This window comes from Cervus elaphus, chromosome X (genome assembly GCF_910594005.1).
Source record: "Cervus elaphus chromosome X, mCerEla1.1, whole genome shotgun sequence".
NCBI classification, from domain to species: domain Eukaryota; kingdom Metazoa; phylum Chordata; class Mammalia; order Artiodactyla; family Cervidae; genus Cervus; species Cervus elaphus.
The window spans coordinates 162,130,443-162,151,448 of record NC_057848.1 but is presented as its reverse complement, the minus strand read 5'-3'; the positions used below and the strand labels follow the sequence as shown (position 1 = coordinate 162,151,448).

The window sequence follows — 21,006 nt, the reverse complement described above, 5'->3', positions numbered from 1 at the left end:
ATAAAATTTCAAAGAACATAGGATATGTTTTGTTTAAAAGAACAGGGGCCCAAAACCTAAAAGGGAGTCACGTGATCATGAGGGGAAGCCTCAGCTTGAGGAGTGTTTTAAAATGGCGTCCTTTCTGGACTGCCAGTTGTCAAGAAGTGGGGAAAACGTACAGATACAGGAAGATTTTGGCTTCTGCTCCTCAGTGGGAAGACTGCAAATGCTCCCCGTAGAGAGTAGAAGGGAGACATGGGCAGGAGACTGGATATTCTCGAGAAATCACAGAATACTATGACATCTCAGAAATGGTCTTGGTCAAGAAGTTTGATTGTGTTTTCCCATAAGAGCGAACTGAAAAATCCCAATGAACTTCTTGGCCAACTGCATGCTATTTATGGTTGAGGCTGAGGTGAGACATAGAACTGAATGGTCATCACCAAAGATGGGCATGACACAAATGATAGGGGGGTTGACGAAAGGAAATAAAAATAATGCTGTGGACACTTTCTCCCCATTGACTCAGATGCTGTGATTTAGGGATGAGACTGAATAACTAAGCTGCAGGCTGGTGTGCTTTCTGCCATCTAGGAAATTATCACTGGAAGCAACTAAATAACAAAGATTGAGCTTCCTAAAAAAAATAAAGAAATAAACCATACTCACTGGGCCAGGTCTCTGGAAGCTATGTCTGTCATCCTCTATACTCAAGTAGGATTTAAAATATTAAAGGATGCTATAACAACACTATAGGATATAGTAGGGGTCAGCCAGTGATGGCCACCTGGTTTTGCAAATGAAGTTTTACTGCAACACAGCCACACCTATGCACTTATCCACTCTCTATGGCTGTTTCACGCTACCTGGAAGCGCTGAGGAGTTACAACCCTGTGTGGCCCACTGGGCCTAAATATTTACTCTCAGACCCATTACAGATCAAGTGCACTGATCCCTGATCTCAAAGATAGTCAGAAAGGAGTGAACAGACAAAAAAAATTAATGCAATTCATCAAATGAGTCTACAAATTAGGAAAATATTTTATTTTCTCTATTATTCTTTCTCTGGGCTGGCCAAGGATCAAAATTCTCCTCTTGGGCATCATCATCTGAGATTTAATCTGCCACCAGTCAGCAAGAGTATTGTTAAAAGCAAGATTATACTCTATAGAATAGTTCCCACGATGAGTTGGCACCTTCTGCTCCTATGACATGAGTTGACAGGGCAGAAGAAGGGTGATGCTTCAAAGTGGAACATTATTAAATGAATAAAGAAACGAACCACAGAATGCACAACCAGGTACATTTGTGAAGGTGGGAGCATAGCCTCCCTCTCTTAAAAGCCACCTTCTTCCTCCGCCCCACAGCCATCCTCATTCCTGGCCAACCATCTCACATGGATGAACACTGGGTCTCAAGGAGAAACAAGCAAGGGAGTATCTCAGAACAGGCCAATTTATCACCAGTCCCAGTGAGGGGAAACTTACGATATGGGGCCACTGGTTACGACATGTGTTCTCAGATACAGCAAAGCTAATAAGTCACATTATGAAGACTGTTCACATTGGCATGTACTCCCAAATAACAGAGAGAGATGATGTTTTTTAACATTACAATCGGAATTCAAGATTTCCGCTCACTTCCAAGGAAGGTAAATCTCCATCTCCAGAAATGAGTTCGAATTCTTTGTCTAATGAATGAGCAAGGCCAAATCTTTAAAAGGAAATGATCGTATCAAAGGAAGAGAGGTACCAACTGGCTTGTCTAGATCTCCTCCACATTTAAATTTTCTAAAAAAAAATAAATAAAAGCAAGCTGTATCATACCTACCACATATGGCCAGCACCATCTGGCCAGCCCTGCTTTTCTCTACAGTCTCATCCCCAGATACCCTCTCTTCAAATGTCCTCCTTGGCAGATCGTTATAGGAAGAAAACTGCACCTACAACTTTCTCCGCACCAGATGTACATAATCAAGTCAGAAAACGTTAATAAAAATCTCAACACCAAATAATTCCCAGATCACCAGGGTGAGTGTAACACGTTAAATGTGTCCCTCTGGGTTTTTGGCCTATGGGTCAGATATTCTAGAGGAGTGTTTTCCTTCCCAAACAAAAACAATACAAATAAAATTTTTTTGGCCAAAAGTGCACATCTTTCACTCAATTTTTTAAAAAAATAAAAACCTAAGAAATTATATTTATTTGATTAAAAATTTAAATGGATGTGTTCATTTTATAATTATATCAACCATTCACATTCATTTCTTATGTTGACTACGGCCTGCAATTTATTTTAAATTACACATCATTCCTGATTTTCTACATTTTTCTTTTTATGTGCTTAGAAATTTGACACCTGGAGTTCTGAAATGTAGCTGAGCAATGATTCAGAGGAGCTTAACTAGCCTGACTACAATTGCTTCAGTAGACTCCAATTTCCTACATGTAATAAAAAATAATTTTCCTAACAGATACTTAGGGGTTTTTTTTCATCCAATAGAGCAAGTGATTCAATTGTTTTTCTGCCCCTAGATTACACCCTCCCAGTGAGTCTAGATGCATTGGTTTTTCACAAATGAATTGACATCAAGTAATACTCCACAGAAATAAATAGAAACCTCACTCTCATCTCTTTATTATTGAGTCTCATGATCTAGTAGCTTTTATTCTGTCTTATTCATTTCCTCCACTTATTTCATTTCAGTGAATCTGCTTACTGAATCCTCAACACTTTGATTTAATTTAATGCTTCCGATTTAAAAACTGTCACTGGTAATAATTTGGCTTTTTTTTTTACATCCTTCTGAGAAAACCTCTTGCTTTCTGTAAAAATTCCTGAGTAAAGGCTAAATTACTTCTTGTGAATTTCAAGCATCCAGTAGGGTTCCGTGACAAAAGCTAGGAGATTGTTTCAAAGCACATATGCTTTTTTTTTTTTTTTTTAAGGACTTGGAATATGTTTGTTTACAATAGGAACAAAGTCATTCTGATTGAGTTTGAAGAAACAGCTTTCTTTGTCCTGCTAAAACTGAGAAGTGACACTGTCTGGAAAAGCTGAGGTTAGCTTATAATAAATATTTAGTAAACATTATTAATAATTATCTGAAGCCATTAATCCACAAGCTACTGCATTTTAGCCATTGGGCAATAATACTCCAAATTCAGAGATAAGTATCGCCCATACCACCAACTATGAAAACAACTGGGAAAGGAAGAATAGAGGGGGGAAAATACATGTGCATAAAATACTCTGTGGGAAGTGACAAAATGTAGAGGATTCAATTTACTAAAATAAATCCTTTGGTGACAGGCTTAAAGGAAACCACCACCACCCCACCCTACCCCCCCACAGATCCACCTGCTCAAGAATTATATAATGCATTCTCTGTGTCAAACCTGTAAATGTTAATTTCAATCAAGTGAACACTGATTTTATAAATTTAAAATTCAATCTGAAGGAATCCTGGGGTGGCAAGCATGTCCAAACATGTTTATCATTTATGCCCCTGTGTGTGCCTTGGACGACAATGGGAGAGCAAACTGGGCACACTACAAAGACACACTCATGGAAGCTCTGACCCTGCCTGGCTGGCAGATGAACTTGTTCATTTAAACCAAGCTCAGCAGGTAGGCTGCCGTCTAGATCAACACTCCCGGTGGGTTAAGGGCAAGCGCAAGCCCTGTTGCTGTGGTCAAAATCCAATCCCAGGCCCGTGTTCTTACTCGAGTATAAACTATACGTGTGACCATATCTTGCAGTAACTTGGTACTTCTGGACTACTCAACAGCTAGTGTTTATCCATTTTGGTAATTTTTAAAGTTCCTCCAGAAATTATCTTTTGCTTCTAATTTTGTCTCTGAAACCCTTGCTAATGAGTTTTCATATACAGACTGCCAGGGATGGAGTAGCAGCTGTAGATTTTCGGTATTAAATAATAAATATTTAATGGATATGAATTAATAGCACTCCGGAAGATAAACAATGGTGAGAACCAGAGTCTGGTAGTAAGGATTCTACACTGGTTTTATGCCCTGTTCTTGCTTCTGTGGAGACCAAAAGTGGTTTCAGCTGTATATTAATACAAAATGTGTTGTAAGTATCTATTTTTGGGGAAAATTGCTACAACTGTGATTGGCTTCTTCACAACAATGCTGTTACTGCGTGATAACATCGCCCAAGCTTTGTCTCTAATTGTCATGGAAATCAATCTTTCAACTTTTATCTCAGTTCCTCAGCTTTACAAATATTCCAGTGAGTTTCCCTTACTGCTATTTGGTCATTCATATAAATGAACAAATGTATACATACAAGAAAAGGCAGGGGGATACAGGGGCTGGCTTTTGCTGTTGTTTGGGGTGGGGGGGGGCGGTAGGTTTGCCGCAGCGATTAAGCTCAACTATCAATTGTAGAAATCTAAATGCTATGTACTTAATTCCACCGAATTATCCATTTAAAAATGGTTCAAAAGGCACATTTTGTTCTCTGCATATTTTATCATACCTTGAAAAGCAAGTAATTTTAAAAGTGAAATTGCTCAGTTTAGGGGAGAATGTTATTCAAGGACTGTTCTACCCAAGCATGCTGGCACAGTGAAATTCTTGAAATTGCTGTTTTTGCGGATGCAAAATGGTTGACTATCAGGAATTTCAGACGGATCAACCTACATAGTCTTACATAAAGCATACCTGTACCTCTATCTGGGAGACTGACTATTGTTTAGTGACTATTAGTGGATGTCAGGGTCAGGAGAAATAACCCTAGCATGGGGAGCTTTTGCTATAAGAGCCACTGCGGGTACCGAACGTGTTCTGGTGCCTTTAGGACAGTAACTTTGGGTGAAGGAGGTAAATTACAAATGCAGTGAGATGCTCTTCACCTCACAGGGCCTGAGCTGATTCTGTGAGGTAGTGAACCTGAACCAGTCATTATCTAGGAAAAGAGAGATTAATGTTAGCCTCTATTTTCTGCCATCTTCCTACCGCAAAACACTGACTTCTCCCCACAAAAGTCAAGATCAGGATGTGTTCTCAGATGCCGTTTGAAGAACAGGACCTGTGTGGCTTTTCCTTTCGGAGATCTCCAAGTCAGAAACAGCAAAACACCAACCCCCCCCCCAACCTTCTTCCATCAGTACTAGCCCACAGAGCTGATGTTTTCTCTCTCAAGCTCCAACTGTAAATGGTTACTACACATCAGAGTTAGGGTCTGATACAGAGAAATAGCAATCGTATTAAATACAAAAATTAGAGCATGTCCAAAATCACTACAGCATCAGCAGAACCAAAGCGTATTTTAATACGTGTGTCCCTCCAGCTTCCCCTCCGCATTACTAAAAGACAATGCATTCCATGTCCCCGGAATATAACTTGCAGAGCCTAGGATCTCAATTAGGGCTCATTATAGTAATTACAACAGACAGTTTCCCCAACCCAGCTTCCCAAGGTGACAGATTGTGGACCTCCTTCCGTGTAATACCACGTTTGGAAGAAAGATTTGGACTGAAAAGAGGCTGCTCTCTATTCATTTAACACCAGCCTCTAGGAGAAAACCACCCCAAGAGCCAGACCAGGCCATCCGGATGGTTTCAGAGCTGATTTTTTTTTACACCAGACACAAATCCGGCTACCCCCTTCTAACCCCCACCGCCCACCCCCAGTGAAAAGCTTTAAACAGGCTCTTGTCAGAGCCCAGGGTACCTTTTCTTTCTTGGCTCTGTTCAGTATTTTCCTCCGCTGCAGTTTCCATGGCTGGCTTCATACCATCCACCAAAAATGCTTTGCCCGCTCCCCCCGACACCCACGTCTCCCCCTCCTCTTCCTTTTCTTTTGCTCTCCCCTCCGGCTCTTATTTACACCCGGGTGATGGAGAGCTTCGGTTCTTCACTCCAGAAGATTACAGTCCCTTCCAAGATGCAAAAGTCTCCGGCGGCGTCAATCCCCCTCCGCCTACTGGTCCAGAAAGACAGCTGCCAAGGGGCCGGCAGCCATACGTCACGGAGGATCCCGGTTATAACACCGCCACCCCTGCCCGCCGCTGCCCGAGTCCCCGATGCGGCTCCCGGGGTGGGGGGGGGGGCCCGAAACCCACAGACCGCGCTGCGCCTCTGGCTCGCCTGCCTACACGCGCGCTCCGGCTCCCTCCTTCCTCGTCGCCAACTGCACCCAATGAATGCTAATTAATTCTCCCAGGAAAGAATAGATTTGTGACATCAGAGCAGGGGCTGTGAGAGACGAGAGCCCCCTCCCACCACGTGACTCGGCACTCCGCCGGCCCCTGTGTGTTTCTGCAGAAAGCCTCGTTTCTTCCCACAAGGGACCTTCCCCTGGGACCCCTGGACGCAGCATCAGTTTGTTTTATTTCCTTTACCCCTGACCCTAGACCCTAGGATCTAGTTAAAGGACTTGCCCGGGGTCTCCGTTTTCTTTTTCTTTCTTTAATATGTGTCTTTCCAGAAAAAGACAGAATGCCATGTGACATCACTTATATGTGGAATGTAAAAAACAAACAAAAAAATGATACCAGTTAACATGTACAAAAGGAGACCCACGGACGGACAGAGGAAAGCAAACTTACTGTTACCAAAGGCGAAAGGGGAGGGAAGGGGTAAATTAGGAGTTAGATTATACACACTACCATATAGAAAACAGATAAACAACAAGACCTTACTTGCTAGCACATGGAACTATACTCAATAACTTGGAAGAATCTCCAATGGAAAGGAATCAGAAAAAGAACAGATATGCAATATGAATATCTTCTGAATTCCTGTTCTATACACCTGAAACTATTAACAACACTGTAAATCAACCACACTTCAATTTTTTAAAATGTGTCTTTCACACAACCTCTAGCAAGCTAGCTAGATTGACTTGAACATATCAAAGAGGGGAGGAAAAGGACAGGAGGAAGAGGAGAGCCCAAACATTGATTTAACAACAGCAGTATAGCAATTCAGCCCCAGAATCCTTTTCCTGATCTATAGCTAACATATGAGATAGTAAGAGAAACTTCAGCTGAAACCTATTTCATAAAATAGTATCCATCTTTATTTTTAAAGGAGCATAACATGCTACAAGTATATCTGGCTGACAGTTTGCTGACTCCTTGGTTGAAAAATCAAACTAGAGTGGTTTTTCCTCTTGGATGTGGTTATTTCTGTATGGAGCCTTAGTCCTTAGAATCCCACATTCAGAGTCAAAAGGCTGTTTTCAAGAACGTTCTAATTGTTCAGCAGAAAGGCTATTTTAAAAACAATGATTGTGACTACTGCTCTCGCAAGTCTCCTTGCATCCTCAGATACTATTGGACCAATGTTCTCAACCCATCTAAGCATATATATCAGAGTTATAAGCTATATGGTTCCAAACATCAGTAATTTCTGCACCATTTTTAACATTTGTTTGACCTGCTCAACTTTGACTGCTCCTACTCAAAAGATTTAGAGAAATTCAGTGTAACACCCTTGAGGTCCATCCATGGACGTTAAGTGAAGTGAGTCAGACTGAGAAAGACAGATACTGTATGATCTGATTTCCCTTGTATGTGGAATCCAACAAACAAACCAAACCAAATAAGCAAAATCCAGACTCATAGATACAGAGACAAGACTGGTGGCTTCCAGAGGGGAGAGGGGTTTGGAGAGGAGGGAGAAACGGGTAAAGGAGATTAAGATGTAAACATTTCCAGTTATAACAATGAGTGAATCATGGGGATGTAACATACAGTATGGGAAATACAGTCAATAATTGTGTATTAACCTTGTAAGGTGACAGACAGCAACTAGACATATTATGGTGAGCATTTTGCCATGTATGCAAACATTGAATCACTATGCTGTACACCTAAAGTTAACATAATATTGTATGTCAGTTGTACCTCAATTAAAAAAAAATTCCAGAAATTCCAGTCAAATACAGCCATGACCACTGATAAGTACAGGGTGAAGAGTTTCCTGATTCAGACAGTCTGTTAGTTGTTTGGGGGTGAACACATCTCAGAAGCAGACATAAAGACAAGTAGGAGGCCACCATCTCCTAAAAAATCCTCTCCCAAGTTTTGAAGGTCTGTTGCTCAACACTTAAAAACAAAAAAAGGTATAAGATCCTGAATCAAAATCCTCTAACAACCTGAGCTTTTAATGCATTCATGTGAGATAATCCCTGAAGACTTCTACATTCAATGCCTCTGGCCCGGTTGAACCAGAAAAGATTTTAAAAACCAGTTTAGCTTGTTTCAACATTTTTCATTTTGTACATCTCATTTTCCACTTTCAGCCTTGTCTTCGGAGACCATGCCCACAATCAACTAGTCCCTTGAATTCTGGCCCCAGCCAACTTTATTGTCTCATGGTGGGGGTATTGAGAAGCATGGCAGCCTAAGATTTCAGACTTGCAAAAAGAAACACGGATGTGATGTAACCTGACAATGTGTCCACATAGGATGGCCTGCAAACATTTTTTAAAGATGGCTTAGGTGTGTTCAGAGGGGAAGATGCCAAATGTTCTTTTGTGACAGGCTTGTTCTCCCTCAGCAGTTCAAGAGAGAATTAATACCAAAACAAAATTCAATTCAGCACAAAAGGGCACAATTGTGATTAGCTACATTATTGGGTTTTATTTAAAAAGTGCAATCATTTAATCAAAAGCAAAATCAGTCAATTATAGAAATGGCAGAATAGAATAATTTGGGGGGAGTTATTACTTAAGAAGAGCATTTTAAAATGTTGGTGGAAGTGGGCAGGCAGAATATAAAAGACATTCTAAATTTAGGGGCCACTCTAGTTCTGTATCAGAGTCACGGAAATCATAACCATTGGACAAAATATTTACAAATTCTCTGGTTGATGGTCTGATCTCTTTTTTACCTTGAAAAACTACAAATAGATTATGCATCGCTTCTGCCTTATTCACAACTTTGTCATTTTCTTTTCATGAGACAATGAGTATGACAATTCTAGAAGTTACCATTGCACCACTTTCTAAGCAGCCTCGAATCCTCACTGGTGTTTGTGACAAACCATGTGAATCAGAAGAAACATAACAGAAAAGTTGTTCATAGCCAGAAAGAAAGTGGAGTATACATTGAGAACTTTTCTGAGGTTCACATCCATTTTTGGCCAGAAAAATGGACTATGTAGAATGAATAGGATACAAAATATCTCCAAGAGCTGAAAATTATTCTGAGCCCCATGCTTTAAGGCATTCTGGTGGAAGGTACAAATATTTCTGAAAGCAAAGCCAAAACAGGAATAACAAGTATTGACATCAACTGGATACAGTAGATTGAACCATACAAGCTTCCTGATATTGACTAAAAGAACAGGAGTTTCTCATGGTTCAACCAGGTACACTGTAGGCTAATGGAATACAGAGAACCCTTCTAAACCAGGGGAATCCAATCTGATACAAGCACTATGGTATCCCAACAAAGGAGAGGAGGGCAAGGGGGGTGGGGAAGAGAACAGGGAAAAGCTTCACAGAACAGAGTTGGCTACTGCAATAAGGTTAAAAACCTACAGAGTTGTTGTGTTAGTCAGTCAGTCATGTCCGACTCTTTGCGACCCCCTGGACTGTAACCTGCCAGGCTCCTCTGTCCATGGAATTCTCCAGGCAAGAATAATGGAGTGGGTGGCCATCTCCTCTTCCAGGGTATCAATCCAACCCAGGGATCGAACCTGGGTCTCCTGTATTGCAGGCAGATTCTTTATCATTTGAGCCACCAGGAATTTCCAGCCTGCAAGGTAGGTGGGCAAAAGACCAAGAGCAGGGAAGGGTGGGGCAGGGATAGATCAGTCCAGGAAATGGTGAAAAGCACACACAAGGAGCAAGGGTATTTTCAAAGTGTTGAGGAGATGATTTTCTTGACAGAGGGGCCAGCACATAGAGTGTGGTAGTGGGGAGGGAAATGAGGCAGCTGAACCAGCAGAGTGGGATCCAGGGAGGTTGAACATCTGCTAATCCTGGAGGCAGTGGGTAGAGATGGAAGGCTTGAGAGCAGATCTAACCCATGAGTTCTGAAGGTCGCCCTGTTGGCAGTGGGAATGACAGCATGGCACAGGGCAAACCGAGAGGCTGCCAAACTCACTCGGAGTATCCTGATGGAGTATAGGCGAGAAAAGGGGAGTGTGAATGAGGGCATGAGGAGGAAGGCAAGGACCCTGCTGACACCTGACGGGATCAGGGGAGTGGAAACGGAGAAGGTGGGAAGGGAAGTCTGGAGTCTCTAGCTTGGGGGAGGGAGAAGCTGGCCATGCTGTGAACCACATGGGGAAACAAAGGAGGAGGCAGAGGTTTGGCACGAGAGCTGAGTCTGTGTGGTTTCAGGAGTCCCCAGATGGCCTCCAGGAGGAAATCAGGAACGTGGCTCTGATGGACTGGGGGCTCCCAGAGACGAGGATCTAGGAGCCTGTGGTCTAGAGGGACCCTTAGGAATGCACAAAGTCCATCTGTGCTCAAATGTACCTTCACAGGGGACCCTCCCTGACTCTCTTGCCTAAAAGAGGAGCCCTGACAGACTCAGTCCCATAACCTTGGTTGTTCACTGTGACTTTAACCACAATCCACCACTGACCTAGCTATTCGCTCATTCATTTATCACCTCTCTTCCCTTAGAATATAAACCCTTTGTGGACAGACATTTTTGTCTCTTTGTCCTCTGTTGTATTACCGGCTCCTAGAACAGTCCTTAACTGTAGGTCTTCAAAGAACATACTTTAAATAAACAGCAAACAAATGACTGGGGAGAGATTATAGGGTCCAGCGACACTGAGATTTGAATTTTAAGGAACACTGACTTTATCAAGTGTGAAACAGATCACCAGCTCAGGTTGGATGCATGAGACAAGTGCTCAGGGCTGGTGCACTGGGAAGACCCAGAGGGATGGGATGGGAAGGGAGGTGGGAGGGGGGATCAGGATGGGGAACACATGTAAATCCATGGCTGATTCATGTCAATGTATGGCAAAAACCACTACAATATTGTAAAGTGATTAGCCTCCAACTAATAAAAATAAATGGAAAAAAAATAAAGTGACTAAATATAAAGGTTAAGGAAACACTTGAAAGGGAAGTCAAAGAGACCAAGAAGGAAAAAAATCAGAAAAGCCAAGAAATAAGGCCAAAGTGGGATGATGGGATGAGAAAAAGGTCCCATGAAGGGCATCAAGCTAACAGTGTCAGACAGAGTTGAATAGTACAGGAGGAGCAAGAAAGATGCCAAGGGGCAAGCAGAGTGGGCCCTTTACCACCACACAGCCAGAGAAACTTCCATGAGAAGGGTTTTGGTGGGATGATGGCAATTCCCAAGTCTGAGCACAACTATCACTCAAGATGCAAGGCTCCCGTGGTCCAGCTGAAATTGTAATCTTGTAATAGGACTGTGTGCCCAGGCTTGTTTCTCCGGATCCAGTATTCCACTTGTCAAGCCCATTTTGATTTTTCTTCTATGATCTATTCCGTTAAGAATGATCTTCCCTGGCTTACTTTGTCTCTAACCAGTGTGTGTGTGTGTGTGTGTGTGTGTGTGTTTGTGTGTGTGTGTCTTACTTTGTCTCTAACCAGTGTGTGTGTGTGTGTGTGTGTGTGTGTCTTACTTTGTCTCTAACCAGTGTGTGTGTGTGTGTGTGTGTCTTACTTTGTCTCTAACCAGTGTGTGTGTGTGTGTGCGTGTCTTACTTTGTCTCTAACCAGTGTGTGTGTGTGTGTGTGTGTGTGTGTGTGTGTGTGTGTCTTACTTTGTCTCTAACCAGTGTGTGTGTGTGTGTGTGTGTGTGTGTAGAGATGGGGGTGGACTGAGATTCACCTCACGTACGACATGCATTGGAGAAGGAAATAGCAACCCACAGGGACGGGGGAGGCTGGTGGGCTGCCGTCTATGGGGCCGCACAGAGTCAGACACAACTGAAGCGACTCAGCAGCAGCATGACACTCCCAGGACCCAGCACCGAACCCAAGGTTAAGGGTTCAGCTCCCCCTGCCCACCCACTTTAGACAACAATCCCGTGCAACGAAGAAGAGGAAGCAGGGGCAGCCAGGTCTCTGAAGAAACATGAGGGGAGGGTGAGAGAAAGATGCAGGCAGATGAAGGGGGAGAAACACCCCGAGGAAGAGAATCCCCGAAGGCTGAAAAGAAGATAGGGAGTTGAACGAGACTTAAGGAGAATCAAGTGAAGGTGGAGAAATGACGGATGGAGGTCACAAGAGAGGCAGAGGAGGATGGAACACTGCTCCCTCTGATGTGGGAGTGAGCAAAGAGGAAGTGGAGGGAATAGTTTCTCTAAGATTGAGGGCACTTTGTCTTAGAAGAGGTGGTGGTGGTGATAGGGAGGTTACAAAGGCACCCACGTTAGGCCCCAAGAAGGGCCCATTTGTTACTTGCTTTAGTTCACATCACAGCCTTAGGAGGGAGGGATCATTGGCCCCTTCTTCTAGGATGTCATCCGTAACGATGGATGATGGGTTGATGAATAATGGATGATGAATGAAGGTATGATGGGTTTGGTCTCAGTCAGAGAAACAGCATGCTCTGAGTGCAGATGGCTTGGGGTCCTGAATGGGGCTGAGACTTTAGGAGATCCACAACCAGAAGCTTAACAAGGAAGACAAACAATATCCTCTCTGGGGTTCTCATCATGCCAGAAAGAAAAGGACCCCAACACCGTGGAACCATGCTGAAAGCCAAACCATACACAAGGACGAGATGATGGGCTTTTCAACCGGTTTCAATGAAAAAAGGGCAAGTTTCTCCTTTTTCCTGTGTACACAAGGCATACATGAGGAGACAAGGCAGCTGATCTCCTGACAATATGCTTCCTGATTAATTATCACATCCCATGGGGAGCTGAGTCTCCTCATTAAGAGTGGCATACCATCAATGGGCTCTCCCTGGGAGGGCCCCCAATTAACTCGTCCGCCAAGCATGGACCAGCCAATATGAACAAGGGCAGGTCTCCCAAGCCCTTCTGGTAACTGCTGACCTGCAACTATTGAGATCACACTTGTGGGATCAATGGAGCCATTCCTTCTCTGTTAGCTAGAGACCCCTGGGGTGAGGGTGTCCTCTTTCCCAGCGGGAGGCGGTAGCTCAACCTCAAAGCTGGGTGGGTCGGGGGTGCTCTGAGGGGGATTTTTCTCTACATTATCTGCCAAAACCCCTCCCACGCTGCCTCCTCAGCTCTTCCCCTTTTCCTGGAAGGCACAGCTCAAAGCCCCCTCCTCCAGAAAGGCCTCCTGGGTTCAATTTACCCACTTCCTCTTCCTCCCATTCTTCCCTCGAACTATCCCTCTCTCAGTTATAAATGCAGCCTCTCTGAAGGGCAGCAATTTCCACTGGAAAGACACATCACCTCCCTTTACCCACCTCCCACACCAGTGGGAAGGAAGCCGGACATTTCCAAATTCAAAATGAAATCTGGAAGACACTGAAGCTTCAAAAATTCTCAACAGAAGAATTTGGCAAATTATGGGATGAGCCTGTCAGGGTAGGGAACAAGCTGATGGGAACCCTTAAAACTTGAGAACTCTGGGAGCATGAAGGAAAACTGATTCTTGTCCAGTTGTTGTATACACTCCTCTGCAGTGATCAGCAAGTCATCATAAAAGACCGGAAGCACCAGTTACCAGGATCACTGGGCCAGTTCCCTTTAAAAGCTACAGTGAAAGAGCTAGGTGGATATGGAACCAAGGTAGCACCGTGCCCAGAAGGCCCACCATACCCCCCTTCTCCCGGAGATGTGATACCAGCTCAAAAGGGGTGGAGAGTGGCCAGAACTCAGGGATTGGGAAGTCTCCTCTGTACCAACATTGCTGCTGGAACTTGAACCCACGCTCTTTCATTCTGGACTTCATGATGGCATTGGGAGGTGGACATAATTACTCCCCCTGCCTGGACAGAGGGACCCAGATCAAAGGAAGCCAACAGGACTCAGTCAAGGTCACAGAGCTGGTCAGAGGCCGTGCTGGACACTGACTCAGGCCATTGGATGCCAAAGCTGGGAACTCAAGGGTCAGGCAGCCACGATGGTGACTAGGTGACCATCTGTGTCACCTTGGAGAATCCGGGTCACCACCCAAGATGCACTCAGGATGCCCACCACCCCTTCAAGGCCAACTCCACCAGGTACCAACCTTGGTGAAGCCATGTGACCTCAGCTTTGTCATCTGTTAAAAGGGCCAGTAGAGACCTGCCTTCCTCAGGCTACTGTGAGGGCGATGAAGCCCTGCCCTTAGAGACTCAGTACAAAGCGTCCTATGGGGTACTCACGAAAGGCTAGGGAGGGGGAATCAGGATGGGGAACACATGTAAACCCTTGGCTGATTCATGTCAATGTATGGCAAAAACCACTACAATATTGTAAAGTAATTAGCCTCCAACTAATAAATATATATATATAAAAAAAGAAAGGGTAGGATTTCTGTCTTCTGGGTTCTCACACTCACACCACAATCATACAGGTCCAAGAAGGAGGGAGAGAGGAAGAGGAAGAGATAGTGATTCTGCAACCTTTCAGACCTTTCCCTTTCCCTGAGGGGTTCAGTTCTGTGCCTATCTGGCCTGAATGAACTTCGAAGGGCACTCTGCACCCCCACACCCACCCCAGACCTCCCTGCAGAGGTACAGCTTGGATGCGACCTCTGTGAATAAGCTATAAACAAATCAATGGATCTGAGATGAACAAGGCAACGGGATTAAAAAATGATATGCCTCCAAGGGCACTGTTAGTACAGTGTCCAAATTGGTTTCTAGAATCTAGAAGATGTTGCTAATACCTGGGTGTGGGTGTGTGTGTGTTAGTCGCTCAGTCGTGTCCGACTCTTTGCAACCTCATGGACTGTAGCCCAGACTCCTCTGTTCATGGGATTTCCCAGGCAAGAATACTGGAGTGGGTTGCCACTCCCTTCTCCAGGGGATCTTCCCAAACCAGGATCGAACCTGGGTCTCCTGCATTGCAGGATTCCTTACCATCTGAGCCACCAGGGAAGCCCCAATACCTGGGTACTCAAGACCAAATTAGATTTGCCCCTGATGCTTGTTTAAAAAAAAAAAATCACATAGAGCCCACCGTCAGAAGGGCCTCAAGATTGGTTTCATACACTGATGTTAATGTCTTGAAATTCTTAATAACTTATCTGTGAACTTTTGTTCTGCAAGTGAAATCTGATGGGACAATGGCACATGCGTGTGAGCAGGGGAGCCCTGGGCTTCTTGCCCCCTATTTGCATACAGCGCTCACAGTGCCCCATGCACAGAAAGCCGGTGGGCCCACGAGGCAGGGAAAGAGTCGCTGACAGGACAAGGTGAGGCTGTTCTGTCTACCACTGAGTGCGCACTGGCTCCGTCCCATGCCAGTGATGGCAACTTGGGCAGTGCACACCAGAGCCTCCACTCCCTCATCTATAAGAAGACTGGACAAGATGCTTTGCAAAGCCCGTCCTGGCTCGAAGGTCCACTGAGCTTGAAATGACTGGTTTGGCAGCGTGGTTACAAAAAATAAAAGACATCAGATAAGAGGCTCTGCACCGCCCCCAGCCCCAACCTCCATCACTGTTCCTGTGGACCTAAGATGTCCTCTTCCTGGGCAGGTCATGTTTCACCTGCTCTAAGTGACGTGTCAACACCCTGCGATGGATTCTGCTGGGCTCCTGGCATTCTCTGGAAGAAGATGACAACACCTCTTCCTTTGGAAGTATGTGGTGCAATTCAGTTTTTCTCAGCTTTGCCCTGACTGACCTGGAGCTTCTTGAAGCAGTTCTACTAAACTTACCTTCATGGGAGAAGGCAAGGGTGGGATGATCTGAGAGAACAGCATTGAAACATGAATATTATCACATGTGAAACAGATCACCAGCCCAGGCTGGATGCGAGACAAGTGCTCAGGGCTGGTGCACTGGGAAGACCCAGAGGGATGGGGTGGGGAGGGAGGTGGGAGGGGGGTTCAGGATGGGGAACACATGTAAATCCATGGTTGATGCATGTCAATGTATGGCAAAAACCACTACAATATTGTAAAGTAATTAGCCTCCAACTAATAAAAATAATTGGGGGAAAAAAACTTACCTTCATAGTGCTGACAGCACAAAGACAATGGAAACCAACAGAACCATTACAAAAATTTTTTATAATGAAAATTCTAGACCTTGTTACCCACTTGGAAATATGTTTTTGAAGCAAAATGAACAAAACGTGGTGCTTTCCAATAGAATATACCAACACTGAAGGTCATGTTCTAATGTTTGGGGGTTTTCCACACAGAAATCTGGTAGAAGGAAAGTTTTAGTTGAGGTTTGATTAAGATCTCTTTGTGGGTCAGGGATTTTAATTTTTAGTACAAATGAAATATACATTTGCTTACTTTTGACAAAAACTAGGTTACTGAGAGGCTAAGATGGAATGACTACAGCATTTGTCGGCCCATGAACTCCCAGTGTGGACTGAGGTGGACTGGGCGAGCATGTGGCTGTCATCTGCTCCTACTGTCAACATGACCTTCCTGAAACCACCTACTCAGAGGAAGGATAATGAACAGTGCAGACAGGCAGTCTCATACCGAGTGATTCTGATAAACACACCAAAGTCTAAAAACCACTGATTTACAGGAGAGCATGATTATCTAACATGTAGCTTGACAGAACATTTGCGCTTTACCAATACTTAGCTTGACAGAGTACATGACATCTCCTTTGGGCTGTTAGAGTGCCTATTCCTGCTAGTTCAGGGAAACATCCAGGATTCACAGATACATGATTCAAGTGCCCTCAAATGAAAGTCCAGAGAGAAATCAGTCCCTTGGTGGATCAGCAGATGGATGGTCCAGGGCTGGTATAAAATATAAATTGCACAAAACTGTGAGCTATGTCATTTAGTCAACTGCTGTTAAGAACCTACACTAAAAGAGAACCCAAACCACATACTTCAAAATATACCACATTTATTCAAATGCAATCTTTTATTCACTTGCCTCTTCTGTTTCTTTTCTGGGATGGAAAGGAGTAGAAGTAGGATGAAGTCATTTAAGGCCCTGTACTACACTAAAATAATCTGTGGGCTTTTTGCTTTTGCAGGCGGCTCGACCCCTGGGTGGGAAGATCCCCTGGAGGAGGAAATGGCAACCCACTCTCATATTCTTGCCTGGAGAATCCCATGGACAAAGGACCCTGGCAGGCTGCAGTCCATGGGGTCACAAAGAGTTGGACATGACTGAGTGACTAACACTTTCACTTTGCCTTTGCAAGTTGGAAACCACTGGGACAACTTGAAATAGCTGTCCCTGCCAGGTCAGACAGAAAATATCCTAGAGCACTGAAAAGGCGGCCAACACAGATTACATCTTAGCCATCGCACGGAAATCTATCAAACTATTTGATGTCATGAATTACTTCTGATGCAATTACTTCTCCTTGGGGAATCTAAAGATTCAGAGCATCTCAGAGGAAAAGGGAAAATGTGAGGAACAACCTCTCTGTATGGGTCCTGAAAGGTGGTGATTGCATAGCAGCTATAGAAAATCACCATGAAACCAGAGAAATGCTGGAAATTGAGACAAAAATTGTCCTAAACTTCAAAAGCAGACAGAACAGAGTTCTCTCTGATCACTGGAAAAACTTGAGATTCTTCAACAGATGACTCAGGAATACTCCTAACAGGAAACTGTGATGTTCAGAAGGCGGCCCAGGTTTCCTGAGTTGCAAGTGATACCAAACTAACCTATGCTGTTTTGTAATTTGAATATTTAATTTTTGGATTTGACATGTTTAAATGCCAGTCACTGAGGAAAAAGCCTGCTGTCTCTCATGAACATTCTGTGAATCAATTTTAGTTAAATTCTGTTCTTACATCTTCAACATTATTCATTCACCTAATCAGCATCTTGGTTGCCAAGACAGCACCAGCTGGAGTCATGGACAGGTTTCCCAGAGACTATTACCTCTGTTTCCTTCCAAGCTGACACCCAGCACTTCTGAAAAGTCTGGATACTGCTGAGATTTGCCCAGCAGACGACAAGCACTAACTGGCAGAATTCACCTCTTCAGATGGGTTAGGCAATTAGTGTTTATTCTAAATGGAGGCTTCACTATTTTTACACCAGTGGCATTCTGTATTGTTAAAAGGAATCTTTGTTTGTTTGTTTTTAAAGAGAGAAAGACTAAGGCAGGTGACTGTCATCATCTACTCTGATCTCACAAGCCATTTGATAAAACCCTTCCTGGGTTTTGGGGGATAAGATGGTGGAAGGCTGGCAACACGCCAGTGCGCTTCAAAACACTGTGCTCGTCCTGCGATTTTAATCAACATTTCAGGTCACTTAATCATACACTCAAGCAGAATCAGAATGGGCTAATGTGCTTTCAAAGTGGTTACTGAATGATGGATGTCAATTCACAGAGGAAGGTTTCCAGGGCTGTGCCAATGGGCTCTGTCCTTGGTCTGGGGTGGATGTCACTTTACCACTGAGGCCACTTAAGAGGAGGCCCAGGAGTCAAACAACGAAACTACAATGAGAAGAGATGTGTTCGACCCTCGCCTGATTTTCTGGCCCTGCTCAAAATAAACATTCCATGCACACAGAATTCTAAGCAGGAGGAAAATTTTAAAACCATCGCTCGCTTTTCCGGTGTGTAATCAGGAAAGACAGGACTAAACACTCAGGTCTCTTGACTCTTAGCCAAACACGCTCTTGTTTTTGTGAGATGTGTAGTTATCAAAGTAAATATTCCATTAGGCCCAGACCCAAATGCCAGATCTGCAATGTGCACACTGCATGGAGGTAATTCCTAAAATATACATCAAACCTTTACAAAAACACGTTCGTGTATTTTACAAAACACCTCTTAAGAGTAAATTGTACTGGGCCAAGACAGAGTATAAGGGAGGAGACAACATAAATCTTTGCAAATCAATGCTTGTTAATGTCAATTTATCTTTTTAATGAAAAGCCACGGATAAACCATGCCATTGGGTTAAGTATCTAATGCATGCTGTAGGCTTTGCACAAGAGCTGGAGCACTCAATAAGAAGTAGCTGTTATGATGAATAGGCAGTTTATGCTTTCACACGAAGGTAATAAAGCTCTAGGATGGTGTTTGTCAAGCAGCCCCAGCCCAAGTGTAATGGATGGATAACGGTCACCCCCTTCCACCCACTCCCAGGGGGCCAACCTAGGATTCTGGGTAATTACCCACTCCCGACCTGAGATCCCAGTTAGGAAAGGAGATCAAAGTGTGAGGGAGTGATGGCAGTATATGACAAGAAAAGAATAAGGCAGTCAGTGCACATCTCCATGCTTGACCATTAGTAACAAATTAGAACTTCTCACCAATAATTGGAGCACATGAGTGTGACGTGTTCCCCAGCTGAGAATTTTCGGATGCTTCAAGGGAATATGAAATGCCTCTAAAGCACCTAAAACGAGCAAGCGTTAAAAAAAAATCCAAGCTCTTGTTGGTGTTAAACTGCCAAAGAAGAAACGCCCACCAATGTTCGCAGTAACAGAAAAATAAGCACATTCTTGATTTGGGCAAATTCTATAAATCCCCAAAGGAAATATAAGTTTGCAGCTTTTTTTAAAGTGTCTGATCCCAGGGGTTGCTATATAAAGGATAAATTGAACATGGCACTGTGAAAGTCACATGTTATTTAGAAAATTTAAATGTTTTTAGTTCTAAGTGGCCATCCTAATAATTAGCTTGCTTAAAATGTCAAAAATCTTACTTGAGGGAGTGGCTGTGTGACTTTTTCTGCTGTTCTGTCAGTTTCAAGGCTAAAAGTGACAGGTAATTTGTCATGTTCATGCCAAATAGTTGATCAGTCAATATGTTAATTTTACAGTGTATTTACTCCTTTTAAAAAGGTAATTTGATTATTTTTCACTAATTACTGCTAACTCCAGTGGAAGTATTTAAAGGAAATGAGATATAGATTTCAAAGTTGTTAACCCCATGTTTATTTTCATATAGTCAGTGGGGTAAAAGATAGGAAAAGTCTGTGAAAGTGCTGCATTCAATATGCCAGCAAATTTGGAAAACTCACCAGTGGCCACAGGACTGGAAAAGGTTAGTTTTCATTCCAATCCCTAAGAAAGACAATCCGAAAGAACGCTCAAACTACCGCACAATTGCACCCATCTCACACACTAGCAAAGTAATGCTCAAAATTCTCCAAGTCAGGCTTCAACAATATGTGAACCAAGAACTTCCAGATGTTCAAGCTGGTTTTAGAAAAGGCAGAGGAAAAAAAAAAAGAAAAGGCAGAGGAACCAGAGATCAAATTGCCAACATCTGCTGGATCATCGAAAAAGCAGGAGAGTTCCAGAAAAACATCTATTTCTGCTTTATTGACTATGCCAAAACCTTTGACTCTGTGGATCACAATAAACTGTGGAAAATTCTGAAAGAGATGGGAATACTAGACCACCTGACCTGTCTCTTGAGAAATCTGTATGCAGGTCAGGAAGCAACAGTTAGAACTGGACATGGAACAACAGACTGGTTCCAAATAGGAAAAGGAGTATGTCAAGGCTGTATATTGTCATCCAGGTTATTTAACTTATATGCAAAGTACATCATGATAAACACTGGGCTGGATGAAGCACAGGCTGGAATCAAGATTGCTGGGAGAAATACCAATAACCTCAGATATGCAGATGACACCACACTCACGGCAGAAAGTGAAGAACTAAAGAACCTCTTGATGAAACTGAAAGAGGAGAGTGAAAAAGTTGGCTTAAAGCTCAACATTCAGAAAACAAAGATCATGGCATCTGGTCCCATCACTTCATGGCAAATGGAGAAACAGTGGGAACAGTGGCAGACTTTATTTTGGGGGGCTCCAAAATCACTGCAGATAGTGACTGCAGCCATGAAATAAAAAGACGCTTACTCCCTGGAAGAAAAGTTATGACCAACCTAGACAGCATATTAAAAAGCAGAGACACTACTTTGCCAACAAAGGTCCATCTAGTCAAGGCAATTGTTTTTCCAGTAGTCATGTATGGATGTGAGAGCTGGACTATGAAGAAAACTGAGCACC

At 43.5% G+C, this 21,006-nt stretch overlaps 1 protein-coding gene across 5 annotated transcripts in view; it reads right to left on the bottom strand.

The window, feature by feature from the left end:
• GPM6B (glycoprotein M6B) overlaps positions 1-21,006 on the bottom strand; it is a 157,356-nt gene that overhangs the window by 36,924 nt on the left and 99,426 nt on the right. Inside the window, exon 1 of one of the 5 annotated variants that reach the window (XM_043896775.1) lies at positions 5,682-6,142. The exons of 1 other annotated variant lie outside the window; for it this stretch is intronic. In XM_043896775.1, coding sequence (XP_043752710.1) covers positions 5,682-5,742 — 61 coding nt within the window. In that variant the 5' untranslated portion in view covers positions 5,743-6,142. Of the gene's footprint in view, positions 1-5,681; positions 6,143-21,006 lie in introns of those variants that run through there. 3 more of the 5 variants (XM_043896776.1, XM_043896777.1, XM_043896778.1) reach the window with 3 other exon arrangements.